The following is a 23,892-nucleotide window of genomic DNA, read 5'->3' as shown; positions in this document are numbered from 1 at the left end:
AGCTTTATATGCAGACGACATGCTGTTATTCCTTCGGAACTACGTGACTGCTATGCCCCTGATTCTGCAGGTGATAGACAGGTTTAGTAACTAATCTGGTCTTGCCATTAATTGGGACAAATCTTCCATCCTCCCTCTTAGGGGATGCCCTCCTGTTAACCTGTTAATTTCCCTACCTCTATGTTGGGTTGACTCCTTTTAAATATTTAGGTATTTGGGTGTCTGATATTATGGAGGATTATTCCTCTCTGAATATTTTGCCTTTGTTTTTATATTTGAAAGAGGATTAAAATTTGGCGCAAACTTCCTCTGACAGCAACAGGACGGGTCAATTTAATTAAAATGATAGTGCAGCCTAAATTTATATATATTTTTCAACAAGCCCCAATTTATCTTCCTAAATCATTGTTTCGGAAATTAAACAGTATAATTTCTTCCCTGAATTGGTTGGTATAAAAGGCCTCGAATAAGGTTGGATGTACTTACTAGGTCAAAATTTTTTGGATGATTAGCACTTCCCCATTTTCAATAGTATTATTATGCAGCACAATTGGCTCATCTGTGGCTGTGGGTACAGGACTGTTTTAGTTTCTCAGGTGTCAGCGGGACATACACCCTTACAAGTTTTGCTCAATGCTTTGGTTTCTCGTAATGATTCGTTTTACAGGCTTTGAAAATTTGGCGTGCTGCTCATGCACTAATACAATTCAGTGAGATTGACCCGGATACCTCTCTTTGGAGTTCCCGACAGCTGACAGAATTTTCCTCCCTTAGTGCTAGAGAGGTTTGGGGCAGTAGAGGTATTATTACGATTAATCAGTTATACCAAGATGAGATTTTTATATCTTTTACTCAGCTGGTGGACGAATTTAAACTCCCATCTACTTATTTTATTAGATATTTACAGCTCCGCCATGCACTGAATACTCAATTTGCTAGTAAGACCCTCTTGTTGCAGCACTCCTCCTTAAAATCTTTTCTGTTACATCTAGGCCCTAAGCGGACACTCTCCTGTCTATATTCATTTTTGCTATCATATCCTCATGCTTCTAACTTGCCTTGTTGGAAACAGAGCTGGGAATCGGAGTTGGGTGGTCTCACTGATGACGAATGGAGTAGAGCACTTGCTTGTCCCCGTGAATCTACTGCCTCTGTTCGGTTTCAGCAGATTCAGTTATTTTTATTTCATAGAACTTATTTAACACCAGCTCGTTTGGTGAAGTTTGGAGGGAGGGATTCAGATGTTTGGCCATAGTGTAATTCAGCCTCTAGAACCTTTTGGCATACAGTCAGGTCTATAAATATTGGGACAGAATTTTAAGATTTTGGCCTCTATTCACCACCACAATGGTTTTGAAATGAAACAAACAAGATGTGGTTTAACTGCAGACTTTCAGATTTAATTTGAGGGTAATTACATCCAAATCGGGTGAACGGTGTAGGAATTACAACAGTTTCAATATGTGCCTCCCACTTTTTAAGGGGCCAAAAGTAATGGGACTGTCAACTCAAAAGCTATTTCATGGACAGGTGTGGGCTATTCCCTCGTTATTTCATTATCAATTAAGCAGGTAAAAGGTCTGGAGTTGATTCTAGGTGTGACATTTGCATTTGGATCAGTTGCTGTTGACTCTCAATATGAGATCCAAAGAGCTGTCACTATCAGTGAAGCAAGCCATCATTAGGCTGAAAAATCAAAACAAACCCATCAGAGAGATAGCAAAAACATTAGGTGTGGCCAAATCAACTGTTTGGAACATTCTTAAAAAGAAAGAACACACCGGAGAGCTCAGCAACACCAAAAGACCCGGAATACCATGGAAAACAACTGTGGTGGATGACAAAAGAATTATTTATCTGGTGAAGAAAAGCCCCTTCACGACAGTTGGCCAAATCAAGAACACTCTCCAGGAGGTAGATGTATATGTGTCAAAGTCAACAATGAAGAGAAGAGTTCACAAGAGTGAATATAGAGGGTTCACCACAAGATGTAAACTATTGGTGAGCCACAAAAACAGGAAGACCAGATTAGAGTTTGCCAAACAACATCTAAAAAAGCCATTACAGTTCTGGAACAACATCCTATGGACAGATGAGACAAAGGTCAACTTGTACCAGAGTGATGGGAAGAGAAGAGAAGGAAAGGAACTGCTCATGATCCAAAACATACCACCTCATCAGTGAAGCATGGTGGTGGTAGTGTCATGGCGTGGGCATGTATGGCTGCCAATGGAACTGGTTCCCTTTTATTTATTGATGATGTGACTGCTAACAAAAGCAGCAGAATGAATTCTGAAGAGTTTCGGGCAATATTATATGCTCATATTCAGTCAAATGCTTCAGAACTCATTGGACGGCGCTTCACAGTGCAGATGGACAATGACCCGAAGCATACTGCAAAAGCAACCAAAGAGTTTTTTAAGGCTAAAAAGTGGAATGTTATGCAATGGCCGAGTCAATCCCCTGACCTGAATCCGATTTGAGCATGCATTTCACTTGAGACAAAACTGAAGGGAAAATGCCAAAAGAACAAGCAGGAACTGAAGACATTTGCAGTAGAGGCCTGGCAGAGCATCACCAGGGATGAAACCCAGCGTCTGGTGATGTCTATGCGTTCCAGACTTCAGGCTGTAATTGCCTGCAATGGATTTGCAACAAAGTATTAAAAAGTGAATGTTAGATTTAGGATTGTTTAGTTTTGTCCAATTACTTTTGGCCCCTTAAAAAGTGGGAGGCACATATAGAAACCATTGTAATTCCTACACCGTTCACCTGATTTGGATGTAATTACCCTCAAATTAAATCTGAAAGTCTGCAGTTAAATCACATCTTGTTTGTTTCATTTCAAAGCCATTGTGGTGGTGAATAGAGGCCAAAATCTGAAACTTCTGTCAATGTCCCAATATTTATGGACCTGACTGTATGTTATGGGAATGTCCTAGGGTGCAATTCATTTGGAGCCGGGTCCTCCGGGCAACATCTGATATTGGTATTCCTCATTTTATTCTTACTCTGATTTTGTTGCCTTGGGATTATTGATGATGATATTCTAGATAAATACAAATTGCAATGTGCGATAAATTTATGTGTATTAGCTAAAGTCTGTATAACAAGACTTTGGTTGGCCCCTATAGATCCTGACTTTCAGGCCTGGGTGTCCCTGGTTGCTCTAACGGTGCAGCATGAACGTTATGTGTATATAACACTTAAAGCGGAATCTGAATTTGATAAGATTTGGTCTGGTTGGCTTGACTCAAAGTATGCTTCCCCAAGTCAGTCTGACTGAGTACTATATAACAGGTTTGGGATGTGATATTGATTCTGTTATATAAACGATATGCAGATTTTCACATATTTTATTTATTTGATATGTTGTGTGATTTTTATGTTATATGATTATATAGTAATTTGTTTTTTATGTGAACAATATTTTTATACGGTGATTCGTTCTGTCTGTTTGCTAGCAGTCAATAATTATGTACTTTGTGTTTCATTTCTGTTTAATTGTTTGATGAGGTTTTTTTTGTGTGTATGCAAAATCAAGTAATAAAAACTACTCAATTAAAAAACAGTGATTTGTACATGATAAGGAATATATCTGCTGCATTACAAAGGGCCTTTTTCATTTAAATTAAACAGAATAGCGAATGTGGTTTTCTGTGTCAAAAACAAATTCTAAAGAAATCCTTCTTGTGTCTCTGGCCATGTTAGAGCTTATTTCCCCTTCACGCTAGGGACCTGGAAGTGACGTGAGCGAGGGCGGAAGTGTGGTTCTATGCCCATAACTGCCATCTAAAGAAGAAAGTTGTCCCCTTGCGGGCTGGTAGGGAATGACGTTGGACAGTAGCTGATGACGTCAGGGTCCTCTCCGCGAAGGAAACCTAGACACTACCCTGTGGACATACCTGCCAACTCTCCCTGAATGTCTGGGGCAGGGAGACTCCCTGAAAAAGTATCAATCTCCCTGATTACACTTTACTCCCAATATGTATCTGTTATATATTTGGGGGAAAAAATAAATAAGATATAGATACATTCAAAATGGGATCATCAGTGCCATTTCGCTGCATTGGTTTTAAGGTACAATGATGTATCAGTGTGTTTTCAAAAAGTGGATCTTTTTGAGCAACAATTGCTGCTTTGGGGCTCGTTTTATTTGGATGTAAGTCAGGTTTATGACACGCCCCTCAGATGTAGCAGTACACACCCACTTTACCGTCGCACCCATAGGTGTTGCTTTCACAATCTCCCTGAAATGCTTTTTCAAAAGTAGGCAAGTATGATATACACCTGATATAAGCCTTGTGCATGTGCTACTGATGCAGATCTGGCTGCCTCTTGCAATGCGTACACCCCGGCATATTGGGGTACATACGCTATTTTTACGCGCACCCATTTAAAGCTTTATTTTTGGACGTATCTGCAGCCAGCTCGGCAGCAACTCCATAATGCTAATTTGTACAAATGTATTATAGTGTTATACTGCATTTAACCAAACTGTTTATACATTTGTTTTATTATTTTTTTTTATTATTTTTTTTAAATTTGGATTACATCAATTAATACAGAATGAAATATATATACTCCATATCTCATTCAGTTATATAATAGACGGTGAAAAGCAAATTGCCCAGTTGTGATTTGCAGGTTGGGGGACACTGTAGTCTCCATGCAGCTTAGCAGGGAAGGGTACTGCATAGCCTCTAGCTCACACAGGAGGTGCCAGGTTAGGAGGATTTCTCCAGTGCAGTATTTGTACAAATCATATGCATTTCATGCTCCTGACTAAAAAGGCTGCTAACTTGTAGGTTGAAGGGTTGCAGCTTCTGGCCAAAGTGCTGGCACTGTCAGATTGAGTTTTTCAAATAAGTGGACTGGTCTTTACAGCCTCCCTCTGTATTCAGCTGATAACAGCAGCTTCTTTTATGTGTGCTCGATGACGCGAGAGAGACGCTTTGCACGCTTCATCTGAGTCACACCCCAACCGGAGCAGTCAGTGTACCTAAACATGGCTGTAGGAATGTTGGGCAGAAAAATAAGCATCTAACAGTACACGTGGCGTACGAGGTACGGGCCATATACAGTGAGACTCTTATTTAAGTTGTTTTAGCTAAAATACATCACTGTGTCTTCCTCTTATGAATTAACATTTTACATATGTGTAAATCACCTCTAGAATACCTTGCCTGCTGTCAGTGAAATGTTTTCTAGCAGTGTGTGGTCTAAATGCTTCACTGACATTTTAAAACTAATAAGCGTTTTCTGGGGTGACAAGTGATCTTTCTGCAGAGTCTACTGGAGTGACCTGTTGAAATTGAAACAATGATTCATTACTTTTGCATATCCTTTTGCATAAGGGCTGATATGATAGATCTAATATACATAGGCAAAACTAGACATTTGGTAATGGGTGGTCTGTCTGTGTAGTGTTGGAGGGGGGGGAGATGTTTCTGTAGTAGTGGAAAGAGGGGGATGTGTCTGTTGTGGTTAAGGGGGTATAATGTGCCTGTGCAGGGGCCAAGGGGGAGAGATGTTTGTCTAGTGGTGGAGAGGGGTACAGTCTGCCTCTGTAGGGGCAGGGGATGGAGCATACTTGCCAACTCTCCCTCATTGTCAGGGAGACTCCCTGAAATAGTAGCAATCTCCCTGTCTCCCTGAAGAGTCTAGCAATCTCCCTCATTTCATCCTTACCCCCGTTATGACACTGTTATATATAAAAAATACAGAGATATATACATTCAAATGTGATCATTAGTATAATTTCCCTGCATTGGGTATAAGGCACAATGATCCCTATGGCTACATGCATTTTCTAAGAAGTATCAGTGTGTTTTCATCAACAAGTAGATCTTACTAACTGCATTGGGGCTCGTATACATGTGGATGTAAATCATTTTTATGACACGCCTCTCAGATGTAGCAGTACACACCCACTGTAACACGCGCTCATAGGTGCTGCTTTCACAATCTCCCTGAAAAGCTTTTTCAAAAGTTGGCAAGCATGGGATGGAGAGATATGTCTGTATAGTGGTGGGGGGAAATGAGAGAGATGTGTCTGTATAGTGGTGGTGGGTGGTGTATAATGTGTGTATGGGTGGGGGGAGGGAGTGTATAATATGTGCATGGGTGGGAGAAATTAGGTGTATAATGTGTGTATGGGTGGGGGGGAGGAGGTGTATAATGTGTGTATGGGTGGGGGGAGGAAGTGTATAATGTGTGTATGAGTGGGGGAAAGGAGGTGTATAATTTGTGTGTGGGGGGAAGGGGGATTATAATGTGTGCTGGGGGTTTTGTGTACTGTCACCAGGTTCCCGCTGTTCCTCCTGCCCGAGTACCGACCCCCATTCCCTCACCAGTCACTCATCATCTGTCTCTCTCTGTGCCCCCACTAGCATTGGGTCACCTCACCTGTACCTCCCAGCACTGGGTCACCTCACATGTGCCTCCCAGCACCAGCATTGGGTTACCTCACCTGTGCCTCCCAGCATGTGGAGGTGAGAGGGAGCCGGCTCCCCTGCAAGCTGCAGCGTGGGTAAGGCTGCGACATCCTCCTCCTCCAGGTGTAGGTAATCTTTCAGCATCTCCGCTCCTCACTAAAGTGCACAGCCCAACGTCATGACATCACCGCGCGCTCGTGCACCAGAAGGATGAATCTGATTGGTGCCAACACAGGGGAGGCGGAGGTGCAGAACTTGAAGGTCCTCTCGGTCAGCTGCGGGCTATGTAGAGCGAACTGAGCAGCGTTAACGCCTTCTTGATCGGGAGCCCATTAATTACATAAAAATCATTTCTCCTTGGGTCTTCCCAGGGGCGTTTTCAGAGAGGAGGTGGCCCATGTGCAGACTCAGTGCGGGAGAGGAGGGGGCCATGTGCAGACTCAGTGTGGGCCCCCTACTCTCTTCGGCGGTGCCACGGGTGCAGTAGATTCTGGCTAAGTGCCAGAATAGACTGCACATGTGCGGATCTCCGGGAAAATGGCTCCCGTGCCATTTTCCCGGGGACAGCAGTACTGCACATGCGCGAGTCACTGGGAAAATGGCCGCCGCCATTTTCCAAATGCTTTTTGCTGCTCTGCAGTGCTGTCCCAGCGCTGCAGAGTAGCACTCTGAAGACAATGGACAGGTAAGTATAAAGACTATAATGGGTGCAAGGTGTGCGGTACGGGCCCCCCTGTGTGTACCGCATACCCTGCACCCATTATAGATACGGCCCTGGGTCTTCCATCTACTTGTGGAATCAATGCCACGTCGAGTTGCTGCACTTTGCTGGGATAGAGAGGGTCCTAGACTATACCACGCATCTATCCCCTGACTTTAAGCACTTCAGTGTATAATGCTATTACTGTAAAAAGGACACATAACATTAACAAAAGTGTCTCTGTACCCAAAGATAAAATATCCAAACGCTTATCAGTAAATTGAGTCATTGTGATTCTCCTGTTACCCCAAAATAATATCAAAGAAAGCTCATTACAGGGTGACATCATAGTGAAGTACAGAGGTTCCCAAACTTTTTTGAATCACTGCATCCTAGAGTATCAGCATTGTTTTCATGGCACCTCTAAGCCAAACGTTTGTTCTTGAGAAATTCAGAAAAATTTTTTTGTAAAGTGAAATAAATTGTGCTTATCTGTCATCCTTAGGGTCAGTTATGTGGTGGTGGACCCCAGGGTGCCACGGCGCACAGTTTGGGAACCACTGGTGTAGTATTTAACAAAGCCACATTTTGATCTAAAATCTGTAAAGTAATGCATGTAAATCTGTTACTAACACATAGAGCTGATCTGTAAGTCATGAGATAAATAAAAGATCCGCTAGTGGCACTAGAAACTCTCCCAGCCTTCTATCACTTATAATATTTCCTTTCTTTTTACAGTTATATTGATATGTATCTTTATATTTGTATCTTTGTATCTTTATTGTCTTACATCAGGGCCTATGACGATCCCCTAGAGTCGGAACTGATTGAGGAGAGAATCCCTTACCTCCACGGTGGCTATGCAGCACCCCTTGCTCAGCCAGAGAGAGGAAGCCTGGCCAGTATAGACCGTTTGGGAAAGCGGTCTCCTTCTATTGACAGCATCCGCAAAGACCCACGGTGGAGAGATCCCGACCTACCAGAGGTTATTGCAATGCTCAATCATCCAATTGATCCAGTCAAGTCCAATGCAGCTGCTTATTTGCAGCACTTGTGTTATGAAAACGATAAAATAAAGAAGGAGGTAAGGCATCTCAAAGGCATCCCCATTCTTGTGGGTTTACTGGACCACCCTAAGCCTGAAGTCCATCGTAAAGCCTGTGGAGCCCTCCGCAACATCTCATATGGAAAAGATAATGAAAACAAAGTGTCAATTAAAAATTGTGATGGTATTCCTGCTTTAATCCGACTGCTGAGGAAGACAAATGACATGGAAGTAAGGGAGCTCATAACAGGTGAGGTTATTTCAAATTATAGTTTTACCTAGTTTAGTTGTTGAGCATTTAAGGCAATACCAGGTGTCTGTGAAACTATGTGGACACTAACAATGCACACTGTTGTTCTGCTGGCAAATTGTTATTGTGTTTGTGGATCACCAGCTTCTCTATGCATATATGCTTCTATCTGCATGCACAGACAGCAGATCTCATGCACACACAACTAGTCACATCAATTGAGTGTGACACAGGGGCAGATTGGCAATTAGGACACCAGACGCCCTGGTACAAAAGTTGCACTGGAAGTCCTATGTCACAAGAAAGAAATAAGGATCCCGCCCACCCAGCCTTGTCTTGAAAACAATGTACTGTATATCCTTGTCATCCTTTCATTGCTTCCAGAATTTAGTATAGCCATTGATATTATTTACCCATTTCCTTTCTCTATGTTGCTACTTCTCATGCTTGAAATAACTGAAGTCTGACTCGTATCACTTCTTGGCATGGTTTTAGTAGGCTGCAGTCTTGAAATGGCTGTCCCATAACACATTCAGGAATCTGGCAAGCATTTGACGCCCTTGGCTTGCCTTTATATGCTGAAGGGAAAACGCCAGTATATAATTTCTTAGGGAGGATCCAGGAGCCTGGGTGAAAATGGCAAGGATCCCTCCCAGACACTTAGGAAAGTAAACACTGCTCTGCCTTTTCCTCTCTAATACTACTATCAAATAAACGCAGAACTCTTCACTATGGTTTTTTTGTAGTTAAAAAATCCTAGCTGGAGATATTTAATGCTGGGAGATGGCAGAAAGACATGCTTTATATCCTACAAATACTACAAAATGTAAATATTAATGTATTAAATCATTTTGATTAATTTCGATCCTATTTCGGTTATGGGGTTTTGATGTCATTTCTAAATATTTTTTTGTATATTTTTAATGACAAAAAATTTAATTTCTTTTTATTAAAGGATTTAAAAATTGGAAAATAAGTTAGACAAATGTGTAAATGTTCCAGAAATTAAGATAGTTGATATTATTATTTGTACTCTCACTCTTTGTCCATTATATTCTCCAAGCAGGGTCAATGTCCCTTTGCGGCCACAAATGCTTACTGTACAGATTGCATAGTTGTACTGTTTCTGACCAAATTTTGATTTGTGCGTTATGGTCGTCTTACAGTTACACAAAGTTACTGCATCATGTCGCTGGGTTACAGATAGCAGGAAAATTCTCGCCCCACATTCACAGTCTTATATCAAATACCTTAAGCTCTAACACATCCCTGAGAACATTTCCATAAATATTAGTGAATGGTGCTAGATGTTATATTTCATTTTAGCTGTAAAAGAATAATCTGTATAGTGCTAAATGGTACCTCTGCCTTGGTTTACTAAAAATGTTGTATATTTCTCTAAGACTGTTCTGTCACAGACAGGCCGTTATTGGTGGTCATAACTGTCAGTGTCTAGTTAGAGAATGTGAATGGACTTGTACATTGCAGAATATGTACATGCAGATATTGTTTATGTCATGCCTGCTTATGGAAGCTGCAAGTCTTGTTTATTGCAGTAACTTCATTTTCTGGCTACTTTGAAGATTATAATGCTTCCTTATGATCTGCCATAAACTAAATGTAAAGTAGGGAATCGGTATGAATTACCGCCGGTCCCCTGGCCGGCGTTTGGAATCCCGACACCAGGAGGCTGGCAGAGGAGGAAATCCCGATCGTCTAAGGTAAGTATACACTAACCTAATTTTAACCCCCTAACCCTAACCCTCATTTAGGATGCCTAACCCTAACCTTCCCCCCCAGTGCCTAACCCTAATCCCCCCTCTAAGTGCCTATACCTAACCCCCCCTTCCCCGCTGCCTAAACCTGTCCCTCGGGGGGGGGTGCCTAACCCTAAGTCTCCCCCAGGGGTGCCTAACCCTAACCTTCCCTCCCCCTAGCCTAACCCTAACCTCCCGGGAGGGTGCCTAACCATAAGTTCCCCCTGGGAAGCCTAAACCTAACCCCCCCCCCCTCCCCGTGGCTGTCCGCAGCGGCGCCCGGCATCACTTCGATCGGGATGCCGGTCTCCCGGCGTCAGTAAAATGAATGGCGTCTACATCTAGACGCCAGTCATTAACCCCCGCCGGGATATGACAGTCGGGAAGCCGGCTGTTGGTATAACGTCAGCCGGATTCCCGATTGCATATCGTAAAGTAGTTATAGGAGAGTCTGTGCTATAGCCTAAAGAACAATGGGCCTTAGTCACAGGTTTTGCGCTAATGCCGCTGCTGCGTATGTACACACAGCTTTGATACGAAAATATGCAAATGTCGCAACCGCCGCTTTGTAAATCCAAGCATCTGCGTAAAATGTTGCAGTATCTGCATACATAGACGTGGCATTGGTGGCAGATCATTCGATTGTTACAGACCTGAGTGAGTCTATGATCATGCAGAAACATGGGAATTGAGACGCTGGAATCCTAGTTCTTGCATACAGGTACGCCTGGCAGTGATCGCAAATACACGCTATAGCTGTCAGGGATTGTCTGCAGCACAACGCTTCTCCGGGGACCTGGCCCAGCTGCCCTGCAGAAGGAGACACAGCGCTCCTCTCATTCAAACAGACACCGGTCCTGAGCCAATTGGCGCTCGTGGACTAGCACCCAACCAGCAGCGGCTGCCGGTCCGTGAGCTCCGATTGGCTCGCAAGCAGTGCCAGATTTGAATGACAGTGGCTGCTTGCTGGTGCGGATGTGGGGGCTCCAGCCAGCTGATGTAGGTGCGGGCTGTCAGAGGGACACAGCTAGGTAAGAGGCTGTTTGGGTAAACTGGAAGGGGGAGGGGAAGCATAATGTATAAGGGGCATTACTGTGTGGCATAATGTGTAAAGGATGGGCATTGCTGTGTGGCATAATGTGTAAAGGGCATAATGTGTAAAGGTGGGTCATTAATGTGTGGCATAAATGTTTAGAGGGCATTAATGTGTGGCATAAATGTGTAAAGGGCATTACTGTGTGGCATAAATGTGAAAAGGCCAGGCACTGCTGTGTAGCATAATGTGTAAAGGGCATTACTATGTGGCATAAAAGTGTAAAGGACATTACAGTGTGGCATCAATGTCTAAAGGCTTTGCATAAATGTGTAAGGGCCAGGCAATACTGTGAGGCATAAATGTGTAAAGGCCAGGCATTACCGTCTGGCATAAATATATAAAGGGCATTACTGTGTGCTCTAAATGTGTAAAAGGCATTACTGCATGGCATAATGTGTTATAATAAGTGGCACTAGTGTGATGTCACGTGAATAAAAGGCACTACTGTGTGACGTAACATGAATAAGGGACACCATACAGTGAAAAGCTAAAACAGCTGTCCCCACCCATGGGCCGCAGTGATCGGCATGGCACAGCATCTATTCACACTGCAGGGAGTGCTTGGGGGCAGTCCAGCATCTCCATGAGTGATGGGCACGCCCCCTAGAGTGATGAAAAGGGAGCACATCTCAAGAACATGCCCCCTTTTCTAAATGCCCACACCCCTTTTTCGGGAATATCTGCTGTGGTCCCCTGTACGCATATCCAGGTAGTTCTTAATATTTACATACCACCTCCTAAAACAGTTGTTTTCTGGATATACCACACACATTCTTTTATAAATATGCCTCTTATTACCTGATGCCGTATTCACTATGGGTTTTGTGAACAGACATGTCATAGCACCTGTAGGATCATGGAGGCATTAAACATGCATGTGGAGAGGTCTGATGCTGTTGTTGGCATCAGATGGGAATTCTAGGGGTATGTGGGGATGTGTGGAGGTATGTGGGGAGGTCTGAAGGGCATATGAGGAGCTCTAAAGCATAAATTATGATGGGACCCAGAAATGGTCAGGTAGGACCCCATTTTTTTATAAGTGGAGGGTCCCTGGGACCCACATATTTGTTACTCAGCGCGATAACTGGCCTGGGTTCCTTCACGCCATGTTACCTCCCCCACACGCTCCCTGACTGTCAATCACACTGCGAATAAATAGTCGTTGCGAGCGACTACGATAATGTACATTGACGCATGCGCAGTGCTACTCCGACACATGCACAGATTGCCGATAATCGCTCAGCTACGAAAACATCAGCTTAACGTACATCTCTGAATCAGGCCCAATGTCACAGAGTCTGACTGAGCAGCGTAATATCAGGTGGTTGAGGAGAGCCAATCATAGTCTGCCTATAAATGATCATGCAATAAACATGTAATAATCTAGTAGAAATGGCATAGTGTCATTAAGCAATACGATTTCATATTGTGCACATTATATGCAAATAGATGAAACCTTCTATTTTAAAAAAAATACATATTTACTTTTAAATTTTCCTTCTGTCAAAAACTGTTTTGTATACAGAGCTTGATGGGATACAGTAATCTGTCTTATGTCAGAACGCTGACAATATGATGTGGCTAGAAAAACATATCTTGAGATCAGATGTTTGAAGTATTGTGTTGTACACTAGGCAGTGGCTGACAAGGGTCAGTTGATAAGTGACACAGATTCTTACATTATGTGCTATAATAATCTGTACTATGCACCAATCAGAATGGAGCTTTGTTACAAATGAGAGAGTGCTGCAGGCCTGTAACCCACAGGGCTGGGTAATCTTCCAGCTAAGCAGTGGGCTGAAGTTACCCATTCTTAATCTATACTCTCAAATTTGTTGACAAATGAAGCAGATGCAGTATTGATTGCACATATCACATGGCTCGTAGGCAGCAGATGTTCTCTCACTATTGTTCACTCTCATTTCCTTTTTCATGTCAGTTGCAGACAAAATGGCAACAAAGTATTTGGATGATGTAGATTTTTAATGACTTGAAGGAAATACTATTTATATTATATATTTATGTATATACTACTCTTTTTCTGTTCTCGTACATTTATTTAATGTTTGTTTTGCTATCACTCCACTATGTTTGGTTTTATTTGGAGAATGGTTACATTTTCTGTTTATGTAATGCTTGCTGTAGCGAGCTGGAAAGAGTGTGGCATCCTATGCATTGTGTTGCTGGTGAAACCTGATGTGGCAATTTCTAAGATGGCAAAGGTGTGGTTATACTGTACAATGTCTGGTTGAATGACCGTATTGCATGCCTGACATGACTGATGTGGCCCATCGGTGAGCAGATTTACGGCCTGTCTGATGAAGAACAAGTAATTGACTTTCCTATGCACCCAGCTAAAATGGTCTGTCTTTCTCCCTAAAGGCACTCTGTGGAACTTGTCCTCATATGAACCCTTAAAAATGGTTATCATCAACCATGGTCTCCAAACCCTCACTAATGAGGTGATCATCCCTCACTCTGGTTGGGAGAATGAACCCAACGAGGACTCCAAGCCCCGCGATGCAGAGTGGACAACAGTGTTTAAGAACACTTCTGGCTGCTTGAGGTAATGTGGGTTTGACACTGCCTAAGATATCGTCACATTAGACACGAGTATTTAAGTTAAAGATATTGGGTTGTATTAGCAAAATCAGCTGACAGTGATATTTCTGTTCTTGTTTCAGTGTAAAAAAAAGTCTTGTTTTTTGTTTTTTTTTGTCTGGCTCCTGATGGAAGTAGATAGTGTTCACTAATATTTTATGCCTCATTATGTCCCAGAACAAGTGGCCTGATAGCTTTGTTCGGTCCTTCCAGTATCGTTATCCATTTCCTCATTGAAATGCATACTACATCTGGTGAAAGGATTGCGTGTTGCTCATTGTTTTACATCCGTAACTATTTTTCAACGTTTCTACATTAGTGCACGAATTAGATCTTCAGTCCCTCAAGTGTCAGGAGATCAATAGGTTGAATCTCAGTGACTCCTCTTTCCATACCTGCTGCCAACTTCATTTCTTTAAATAGAGTTCTCTGAACGATTCCTTCTTAGTGACTTCACCGCAGTTAGCATAAAGTTCAGAGTTGCCTAGGCATTACTAAGTGTGGTTTGCTGTTAATTTGTAAAAATAAATTGCATGGTATTATGTCATCTCTATAAATGTGATGTGCATACGATGCCAAAGGAGGTGGTGCAGGTATGATCATGTACCCTGAAAGTGGGCATATGTTTGTTGAATTTTTGCTTTTATGCTGAATCTGGGCCGAGCTTGCCGCATGTTTTTGTCACTGTTCTACTTTTTGAAATGTTGGGCAGTATCGCATAGCTTGTAGCTAACAGTGTTTATAGGACCTTTTTTTTTTTCTTTCAATATTATCTTTATTCTATGTTTCATTTTCGGGTATCTGGATAAATGACACTTAGAAACCATTAATACTTTTTCTATTTGCATTATGCATTCCTCCCAACACTCTCGCGATCGGGATATTCATTCCGAATCGCAGGGGGGTGGAAGATATGCACTGCTGCAGGCTGTGGAGGCAGGTCTCTCCAAAACATGTGGTATACATTTTTTTTTTTTTTTTAAACTCAGGCAGTGTGGCCATGTCCCTATTTAGCAGAGAACAGGCCTCCTGTCTGTCTGCCTGCCAAGACTTCGGATGTTGGAATGCCACTACATCGCATATAATTGAATTTGCCCCTTTTGAATTTTAGTGTCCTGTTTCCATGCTGTAGCACATGCTACTAGTAGGACACATTGTTATGGTAAAAGGGTAACTCATGAAAAACACACGTGTAAGAAGTTTGTTAGTTTTCATGCATTTTTACTCCCTTTCCTAGTGCCTACAGTATGTGTGAACGCAGTGGCAGAACTTGCGAGTGGTGGGCACAAGTGCAAAAATATGCTTTGAGCATCTTTCCTTCTAGGCCCCACCCTGAGTTTATAATATGCCGCATGATAGGGTGCCATGTGAACACCAAACAATACAGACAGCCTCCCAGCGTTTAAGAATGATCTGTGCCCACTTTATTATTATTTAATGAATCTGTGCCCCATTTAATAAAAAAATTCTAATCTGTTCTCCATTTAATCTGTGCCCCCTTTAATCAAATAATATTCTTTGTCCTTTTAATTAAACTCACCATTGTCTGATGGCAGCAGCACTGCTCGAAGGCTCCACAAATTGTTCTACTGGCAGTGGGTGACGGGGGAGTGGCAGTGGGTGACGGGGGAGTGGCAGTGGATGACGGGGGAATGGCTGAGGGTGACGGGGGAATGGCTGAAGGTGACGGGGGAGAGGCTGATGGTGACGGGGGAGAGGCTGATGGTGACATGGGAGAGGCATAGGGTGATAGGCAGAGGGTGACTGGGATAGGTAGACAAGCAGAGGGTGACTGAGACAGGAAAACATTGACTGGAATAAGCAGAAGGTGATGGGCAGATTGTGACTGGGAGTGGCAGAGGCTGTTGGGAAGAGGCAGAGTGTGATGGGCAGAGGGTGATGAGGAGAGGCAGAGGGCGTAGGTGGGCCATAAGTACAGGGAACTTACTGCCCTCCTTACATAGCACCTATGTATGTAAGTGACAGCACAGAGCAGTAACACCTCCAGCCCCTACGTAAGTGCAGTGTAAGGAGGGCAGCAGTGTTGTGAGACAGTGTCTGGACGGCTGTGTCTATGCAGCTGATGAATGTGCAGCTACATGCACATAGGGCTCCGAGCAAAACTATGCAAATCCAGGCTCGGGTTGGGTAGCGAAGGGTGCAACGGCACATCGCACCTAATAGGATTGACCCGTATGTATTTTTATAAGTGATACATATGATACACACCCATGGAGAGAACTGTGGGCCTGATTCAGCAAGGAAAGCAGTTGCAAATACGCACGCAATCGGGAGTGCGCGTGCGTGAAACGGCCACAGCGATCGGGACTGCAATTGCAGCCGCTACGCAGACCCATCTCAGAATGGTTGACAGGAAGTGCCATTTGTGGTTGGAGACAGGAGGGTGGTCAGCGAAATGCAGGCGTGCCAGTGCATTTGAACGTCGTTGCATAAATTATCCACTGCGATGCCCTACACAGCCTGAGGCCTGATAGCGTGCGCTGAAGTTAGCAATTTCTGAGTAAGGTCAGAGCTTGTGCAAGTGTGTGTGAGGCTGCGATGGTACTCGATAGTACCATTGTTTTCGCAGTCTTGCTAAACATTATGTATGTGTGTAAGGTAAAGTGGGCATCCTTGTGTAGTGCAGTGGTGGCATAGCGATCGCAATGGATTAGCATGCTATCGCAGTTGAACTGCGTGCGTAATCACTATTGTATTCGCAGTTGCGTTCCGTAATGAATCAGGCACTGTGTCTGTATGTGTGGGTGGGTGTGTGTGTGTGTGGGCGTGTGTGTCACTTGGTCCAAACATACTGATTTATAATTGAGCATTGAGCTACAGATGTGTCCCTGCTCATGTAGCCTGAATATGCCATGCAGCACGATATGCTTTGTGTGAGTCAGCTGCCAGGTCCCATGCATCTCCAGACGCGCCGAGAGGGGCCGTTTGACGCATCTGCAGTAAAAACGAGGTTGAATACTGTACATCTGTATATGCAGCTTCTCATGCACATCTACATTGATCCTACACTCTTGCCTCCGGTACCAGTTTCATACCTGCCAACATTTCTAATTGCAGTTGGGGGACAAAATAGGCCAAACCACTCCCTGTGATTCCTCTCCCCTCCCCAAAACCAATGACCAAACGTTCCGGGTAGATGATAATTGTTTTCCTGATGGTTAAGCCCCTTTTATACGCCGAAAATTGGAACTGTTGACAGATTCATGTCTTACTTGTCCACCACAAATGACAGTCCTGTACATCATTTTTTTCCGTTCTTCTTAAATGATCACCACATTTAAATTGAAATAGATCTCTTTGCAAAAATAGCTATGAATATCATTCTTCAACACATTATTTGATTTAGTAGTTGCTTTATGGCAATATGGCGCATTACCAAAAATATATTAAAATGACCATTGAGCTGAAGTAATGACACAAAGTTAAAATATCAGACTGCATAAACTATGAGCCCACTAGCCTTAACCTCCCCTTCCTGCATCCTAAACCTAACCTCCCCCCAGTGGTGCCTATGCTTAACCTCCCCCCTCCCCACAGCTTAACCCTAATCTGTCTGGGGGATACCTAACCCTAATGTTCCCCCGGAGGTGCCTAAACCTAACCGCAAGTGCTGGACAGTGCGATACTTATCTCCATCCGGACGTTCAGCATTCCGTCGTTAACACACAGAGCTCACATATCATGGGTACACACTAGAAGATGTACCCGATATGTTGCTCCGATCCACAGGATTGGACGACATATTGTCTAGTGCGTACCCAACACTCCAGTGTATGGGAAGGGGGAGACAAACGGAAGACATAAGGAGTGAGCCAATGTAAGGGAAGTTAAGAGCTGGAATGCGTGGTGACATAGATTCGCTGTTATGAACAGGTGGGTTTTCAGCACCCGCTTGAAGCGATGCAGGCTGGGGGATAGTCTTATGGAACGAGGGAGATCTTTATATGTATTACATAGATTGTTCCAGGAAGTATCTTTATTGCAAACCCTGGGGCTCTTTAAAGTACGTTTTCAATCCTATGATTCATTGTTTTGTCTACAGATTAAAAAAAATTTAAATGTTGCTTTTTAAGCTTCAAGTTTAAACAGACAATTGGCTTTCACTTAGCTTCTACCTATAAATCATTAAGAAAAGGTCAGCATTTATGTATATAAGGTCCCCTAATTCAAATGACATTGGTCATACTGTGAATCCACAGTGCGAATGAAAATAAAAGAGCATTCTAATTAAAGGTAAAATTATAGACAAGCAGATAGGAAAAGGCTACACAATAATATCCAAGTAAGCACTGTTGGATCTATTGTGAGGATAATACATCTGCATCATACCACCTAGCCACTGCAAAGACAAAGCTGTCTCACTAATCTCAGCGTCTGAGTAAGAATGAGACTATTGAAGGAAACCACAGAGAGGCCAACTATCACTTTGTAGGAGCTATGGAGTTTAGTGCATTCGTGCCGAGATTCAGCTTCCTCCTTCATTGTGAAGCAGGGGGCGGGGCCACGATGACTCGATTCAGCGCAAATCTCGTCACCCCCCCCGCTGCAGGGGTTTCTAGTTTACTCTGGGAGGCAGGGTCGGGAGGGTTGGCGGCCGCCGGGAGGCTTGCCTGCCTTTCTGGGGGGCCGGGAGAGGCACCCGATATACCCAAATCGGGAGGGTAGGCAAGCCTGGTTCAGTGGCAGAGACTGCAGTGAGGGTGCACCAGTCACCCATATCAAGTGCTCTGCATACAACTGGCCTGTATGGGAGGTTGGCTAGAAAGAAGCCATTACTGAAGAAACACCACATCATAGCGTGTCTGGAGTTTGCCTTGAAAACAGCAAAGTAACCCAGCTAAAATGTGGGATAAGTTTTTAGTTTTTTTTGGTCTGATGAGACAAAAATGGTTTATTTTGGCCCCAATTAAAAACACTATCTCTGGCGAAAACCTAACACTGTCCATCCCTAAGCTAACACCATCTCGGCAGTGAAATATTTGCTGAGAAATGGACAAAACCTTTCATCCGCGTAAACCAGAGCTTCCACAGCACAGGGGTTGAACACTTATGCAAGCAACATTTTTAATTATTTTTTTTTTGTATGTTTTTAAGCAGCAGATAAACAATGATTTATGAGTTTAAAAATTACTTTAAGAGCCTACTGCATGGGTTCCCAACCACGGTCCTCAAGGCACACTAACAGTCCAGGTTTTAAGGATAGCCATACTTAAGCACAGGTGACTTAATTAGTACCTCAGTTATTTTGATTTAACCATCTGTGCTTAAGCCTGGATATCACTAAAACCAGGACTATTGGTGTGCCTTGAGGACGAGGTTTGGAATCACTGGCTACTGACTCGCAATAAAAAACTGTCTGGAATAATGTGTAAATGTCATTTGTAATATAGACAAATCTGACTTTTTAGGGGTTTGAATATGCATATACACACATGCTTGTGTGATATCTGAGAACATCGAACTACTGATCCTAGAACGCGGTTAGCATACTACATTCATGTAGGTCTGTTCCAGTATGCAAACGGACACTGATTTAATTGTAACATTTGCTAGATGAATCCTCCTCGCTCTATTGCTTATTTCCCATTACCTTTTATACTTGCACTGTCTGCACTCTGCAGAACATAGGAAAAGCTCAGTGTGGGAATGAGTCAGCGCTCTACCTCCCCTATCAGTCGTGATTAATGCAGAGTTTGTCTCTCAAAGAAAGTAGCTGGGAATCAGAGGTTTCACAATGAATTACATTGAAACCTTATCTTTCATGCAATCTCAATAATGTCATTTTTGAGAAATGTGGAATAATGTTCTCTTCTACCTCCATTAAGATGGCCCTGGGATAATAAATATGAGCCATTAAAAGATGGGGTGTAAATAATGTTTATTGTACTAAAGGTTAAAGGTTCTGCATTCACACTTCTTGTTCGAGATAAACTTGGTGATCTGTAGATAAACTGGGGTCTTCTGCTGCCTAGATCAAGGAGAGAGTGTCCCGGGGCCATATTGCTGCACATATTACCATTGCCTCTCTGCTGAAAGCTTCTGCTGTCTTGGATTTTCGTTCTGTATGTTGAACTTCTTGGATGTATAAATTATGCAGCGTTTCTAAAAGAGGAGATGTAACCTAGTTACACACAGCCTAATGCTTTACAAGCAGTGTATGTGGTGTAATTTAAAAACCTTGTACAGTGCTTGAGTGTTCCATCTATCAGTGGGATGAGTCGCAAGGGATTCTGCATTAAAGGCATTCAAAGAGCAAATACCTAGAGACTCTTTTACTTAAAAATAATCTTGCTCTGTAGTGTGCCATATGATATATGTCTATTTTTTATTCTTTATTTTAAATCTTTAGAACATACAGTAATATTGCCAACAGAGCAACTAACTTTGTGGTAACAATCTAGTGCTTCCACTCAACTGTTACATCCGCAGGGGTCTTCAACAGAGAGAGGAGGGTATAAATGGAAGAAAAGTGGGGATTGGGGGTGTCCAGCCACACAACTTAAAACGTATTGGGCAGAGGTTTCCGATATGGAGCTGACTGTATGCGTTTCCCATCATTTGGGTTTAGAAGGCCTCTAAATGAGTTTAGTGAAGAGGATTATTCTTTAGATAGAATAATTATTATGGACTTTGTCTGAATAATCATAGGGTGCATATACAGTATGTGTCCATGGTCATGTAGACAGTGAACATGATTCAGAAGTGGATGCAGTTGTAGGGTCTTTTTGCTAATTTTGTTCTTGCGGACTCACGTTGTCGGTAATACGAAAATGCTAGTCTCAGCCTTCCCCTTGTGCACCAACGTGCGCCAAACTGTGCAAGGCCTGATATGCCCACTTTCAATGTCCGTGCACAGTAACTCCCTTAACACGTCCATATGAGAGACTTCTTTTTTTTTTTTTTTGCACACTTACATCCAGCTCTGAATCGGGTGCAGTTTGTTGTTGTTGTTGTTGTTGTTGCTGTGACATACCAGAAATAAGGTGAGCTGGCTTTTTCCAGTTCCAGGTTTGCTTGCATTTAGTAGCGTACAGGAGGCTATGGGTAAAATCTCAGTAGGGAGTGATTATCAGGCAACTTAATAATATAACAGAGTTTCCCACAGGCCATAGTTCTGCAGGGATCTAGGATCAGCAGAAGAAAACCTTTTATTCAATATATCTTGTGTATGATACCATCTCTAATGGACTTTACAGGCTATGGCATGCCTTACACTTAATGTTAGCGGTGCTTTAAATGATCTCCTCAGAACCTTAAGCAGCCATTTCGTAAATTTAGCCCAGGTCTCCTTTTTAGTAGAGATTGAGCTTTTGGCAATTTTCCCGCTCATGCCCTCCCATGACTCCCCATCTGATGGGTTGTCCATGTCTTTCTCACATTTGAGTTCATACTGGTTCCGTATGTGGGCAAATGCATCCAAAAATAGCTCATAAAGGTGGAAGATTAAGGCCTTTGCGTAAGGAGTAGTTATAGTATAATGTCTCAAAATCCATGAGAGAGCTCAGAAAGCGCTGTTGGTTGGGACCATAGAAAATCCTAGACCCTTCTCCTAGACCCTTTCCATCCAATATCAACATATTGGATGGATTGAAAGGGTATAGGATAAGCAGAAGAAAACCTCTTATTCATTATATCTTTTGTAAGATACTATTTGTAATGGATTTTATGGGCTATAATTTCCAAGCGGCGACTTTTGTGTATGACCTGGACTGAAGGCTGGGTTGTCATGTTGGCGTGGAGAGTAAGCTTGTTTTTGAACGTGTGACGATCACAGATTGTAGTATTAGATTTAACTGTTGCAATGTATGTCTACGTAAACCAAATATAGTGATATACAGTATAATCAAGTGCATTTTTTTCATATTTGGATGCTTGTCATTGATTCCAGTTGCTTTATTATTCTGCAATTAAAAAAAAAAAAGCAGATGGGAACAGGCAACTGCATAGATTAGATTTCTTCCACTTGCTATTTTACATTTCCTTTCTCCCACCTTATTGATCTTTTATTGCTTTACACACAACACAAAGTTAGCTAAAAGGACAACAACTCCTTAATATAACCACAACAACTCCTTAATATAACCCCATTCCCTCTTAGAAAACCATGTTCCTTGTTCAAAGGGAAAACACAAGTACCAAGAGCTGTTGTTATTATTATTTATTTATTTGGCGCCACAAGTGTTCCGCAGCGCCTTTCAATGTATGTAAAACCAATAGGTGACCAAAACTTACAATACAGGACAAGGACATGGATAATATACATTGCCACATTAGCGACCATAACACCCACATAAGCAGCCGAACATAAGCAACCAAGTGTTAGGTGCCCTAGCAGTGAGTAAGAAGTAGATGAAAGTAAAGTAGAGAGAAGCACAAGAGGGTAGAGGGCCCTGCTCGTAAGAGTTTACATTCTAAAACAAACAGGTGTGACACAGATGGGGTAAACGGGGAGGATATACTCACGCCCAAGTCACCAAGTTCCAGCTGATGAGAGTATCCAGGATATGACTCCGTAATTGGCACAGTATCCAGATCATCCCTTGTTACTGTTGCAGTTAATTCTGAAAATGTTATCAGCACAGCATCTAGCATTTGCATACATAGCTCTAAGAGTTTTGTTAGTGCATCTCATAGTCCAAACACATAAAACAAGTGTTGTTCAAAGTTTGTTCAACTGTTTGATTAACTGTTATGCATATCACATTCAGAGGCATAACTAGACTAGCCAGGAGATGCTGGGGATGAAATAAGAGGAAGCTACAAGCAAGAATGATAATAAACAGAAATTTGACAGGCCCAAACAGCGCCCCCTGACCTGTGGTGCCCTGTGCGATGGCACCGGCCGCACTACCCTAGCTACGGCCCTGATCACACTTAATACTTCCCACACTTTGTAATCTTTCCACATGCAGGTGACCCAAGGGCCGCAGCTGACCCTTCTAATTCTAAAGAAATAGTTTGTCTGATTATGGAAAACTACACCTGGCCTCTAATTTGTCAGCTGATCAATGCAGATAAATTGCACTGTTCATAAAGGCCCCAATACACGGCACTATATATGTGCCGATCCGACGGGATTGGCACGATATAGGTGCTATATCGTGCCGTCTATGGGGACGATATCGTACCTGATATCGTGCTGCGCGCTACCGCTGGATTGTAGATCGCATCCCCATATCTTCCTGCATGTTCATCTGATCTGGGATGCGATGTACGATCCCATTCAGATGAAGGAGGGGGGAGCCGGCATATCGGGTGGTCTGCGGGGACCGCATGATTGCCTGCAGTGACAGCACGATCCGTCTACTGACTGATCGGCAGTCGCCCTACACGGTGCATCGTACGGTGTATGGGCACCTTAAGAGATAAAGAAATGGTATAGTAAAAAGTTACAAAAGAGGTAACGTGATGACTCGTATAGAAAACTTGCTATGTTTACTATTGAATTTATAGTTTTGTTATTTGTTAAACATTTTTATTTGTCCCATGAATTTTAGGTTTTATTTTAACTATATTAATCTCCATCATTCCAAATTGGCATCCATTCCATAGGTTTACCATCCCTTATTATTATGTTGATTATATATCTTGTATTGTCAATGCATCTTGTACATCCAAAGTCAAGTAATTGTTTTAAACACAATAAGTGTACAGCTGAAGATACCCAGAATATTTATGGTCATATTCTGCTTGTGTTGATGTTAGGAACGTCAGCTCAGATGGTGCTGAAGCTCGCAGAAGGCTGAGGGAGTGTGATGGTTTGGTGGATGCCCTACTACACGCTCTGCAGTCTGCAGTTAGCAAAAAGGACACCGACAACAAGGTGAGCTTTCCCCCTAGGGTATGTTCTGGCTCCTGCCATGCTGTGTATTTCTGGAAACTATGTATATTCCAAATGTGTCATGTTTGGTATTGCCCAAATTACTGTACTTGATGTTCACATATTTGTCTTATGTTCTTAAATTTGTGTGTCAAAACCAAGCCA

General features: G+C 42.7%; 1 protein-coding gene across 10 annotated transcripts in view; it reads left to right on the top strand.

Moving 5' to 3' along the window:
- ARVCF (ARVCF delta catenin family member) overlaps positions 1-23,892 on the top strand; it is a 974,893-nt gene that overhangs the window by 886,454 nt on the left and 64,547 nt on the right. For all 10 annotated transcript variants that reach the window (XM_088476674.1, XM_088476676.1, XM_088476675.1 and 7 more), the window contains 3 exons: positions 7,933-8,432; positions 13,668-13,851; positions 23,613-23,730. In XM_088476674.1, coding sequence (XP_088332800.1) covers positions 7,933-8,432; positions 13,668-13,851; positions 23,613-23,730 — 802 coding nt within the window. The remainder of the gene's footprint in view (positions 1-7,932; positions 8,433-13,667; positions 13,852-23,612; positions 23,731-23,892) is intronic.

The sequence above is a fragment of the Taudactylus pleione genome, unplaced genomic scaffold (assembly GCF_031769625.1).
Source record: "Taudactylus pleione unplaced genomic scaffold, aTauple2 ptg000191l, whole genome shotgun sequence".
Taxonomy (NCBI): Eukaryota; Metazoa; Chordata; class Amphibia; order Anura; family Myobatrachidae; genus Taudactylus; species Taudactylus pleione.
Note: the sequence above shows the minus strand (reverse complement) of the source record. Positions and strands in the feature narration are given on the sequence as shown.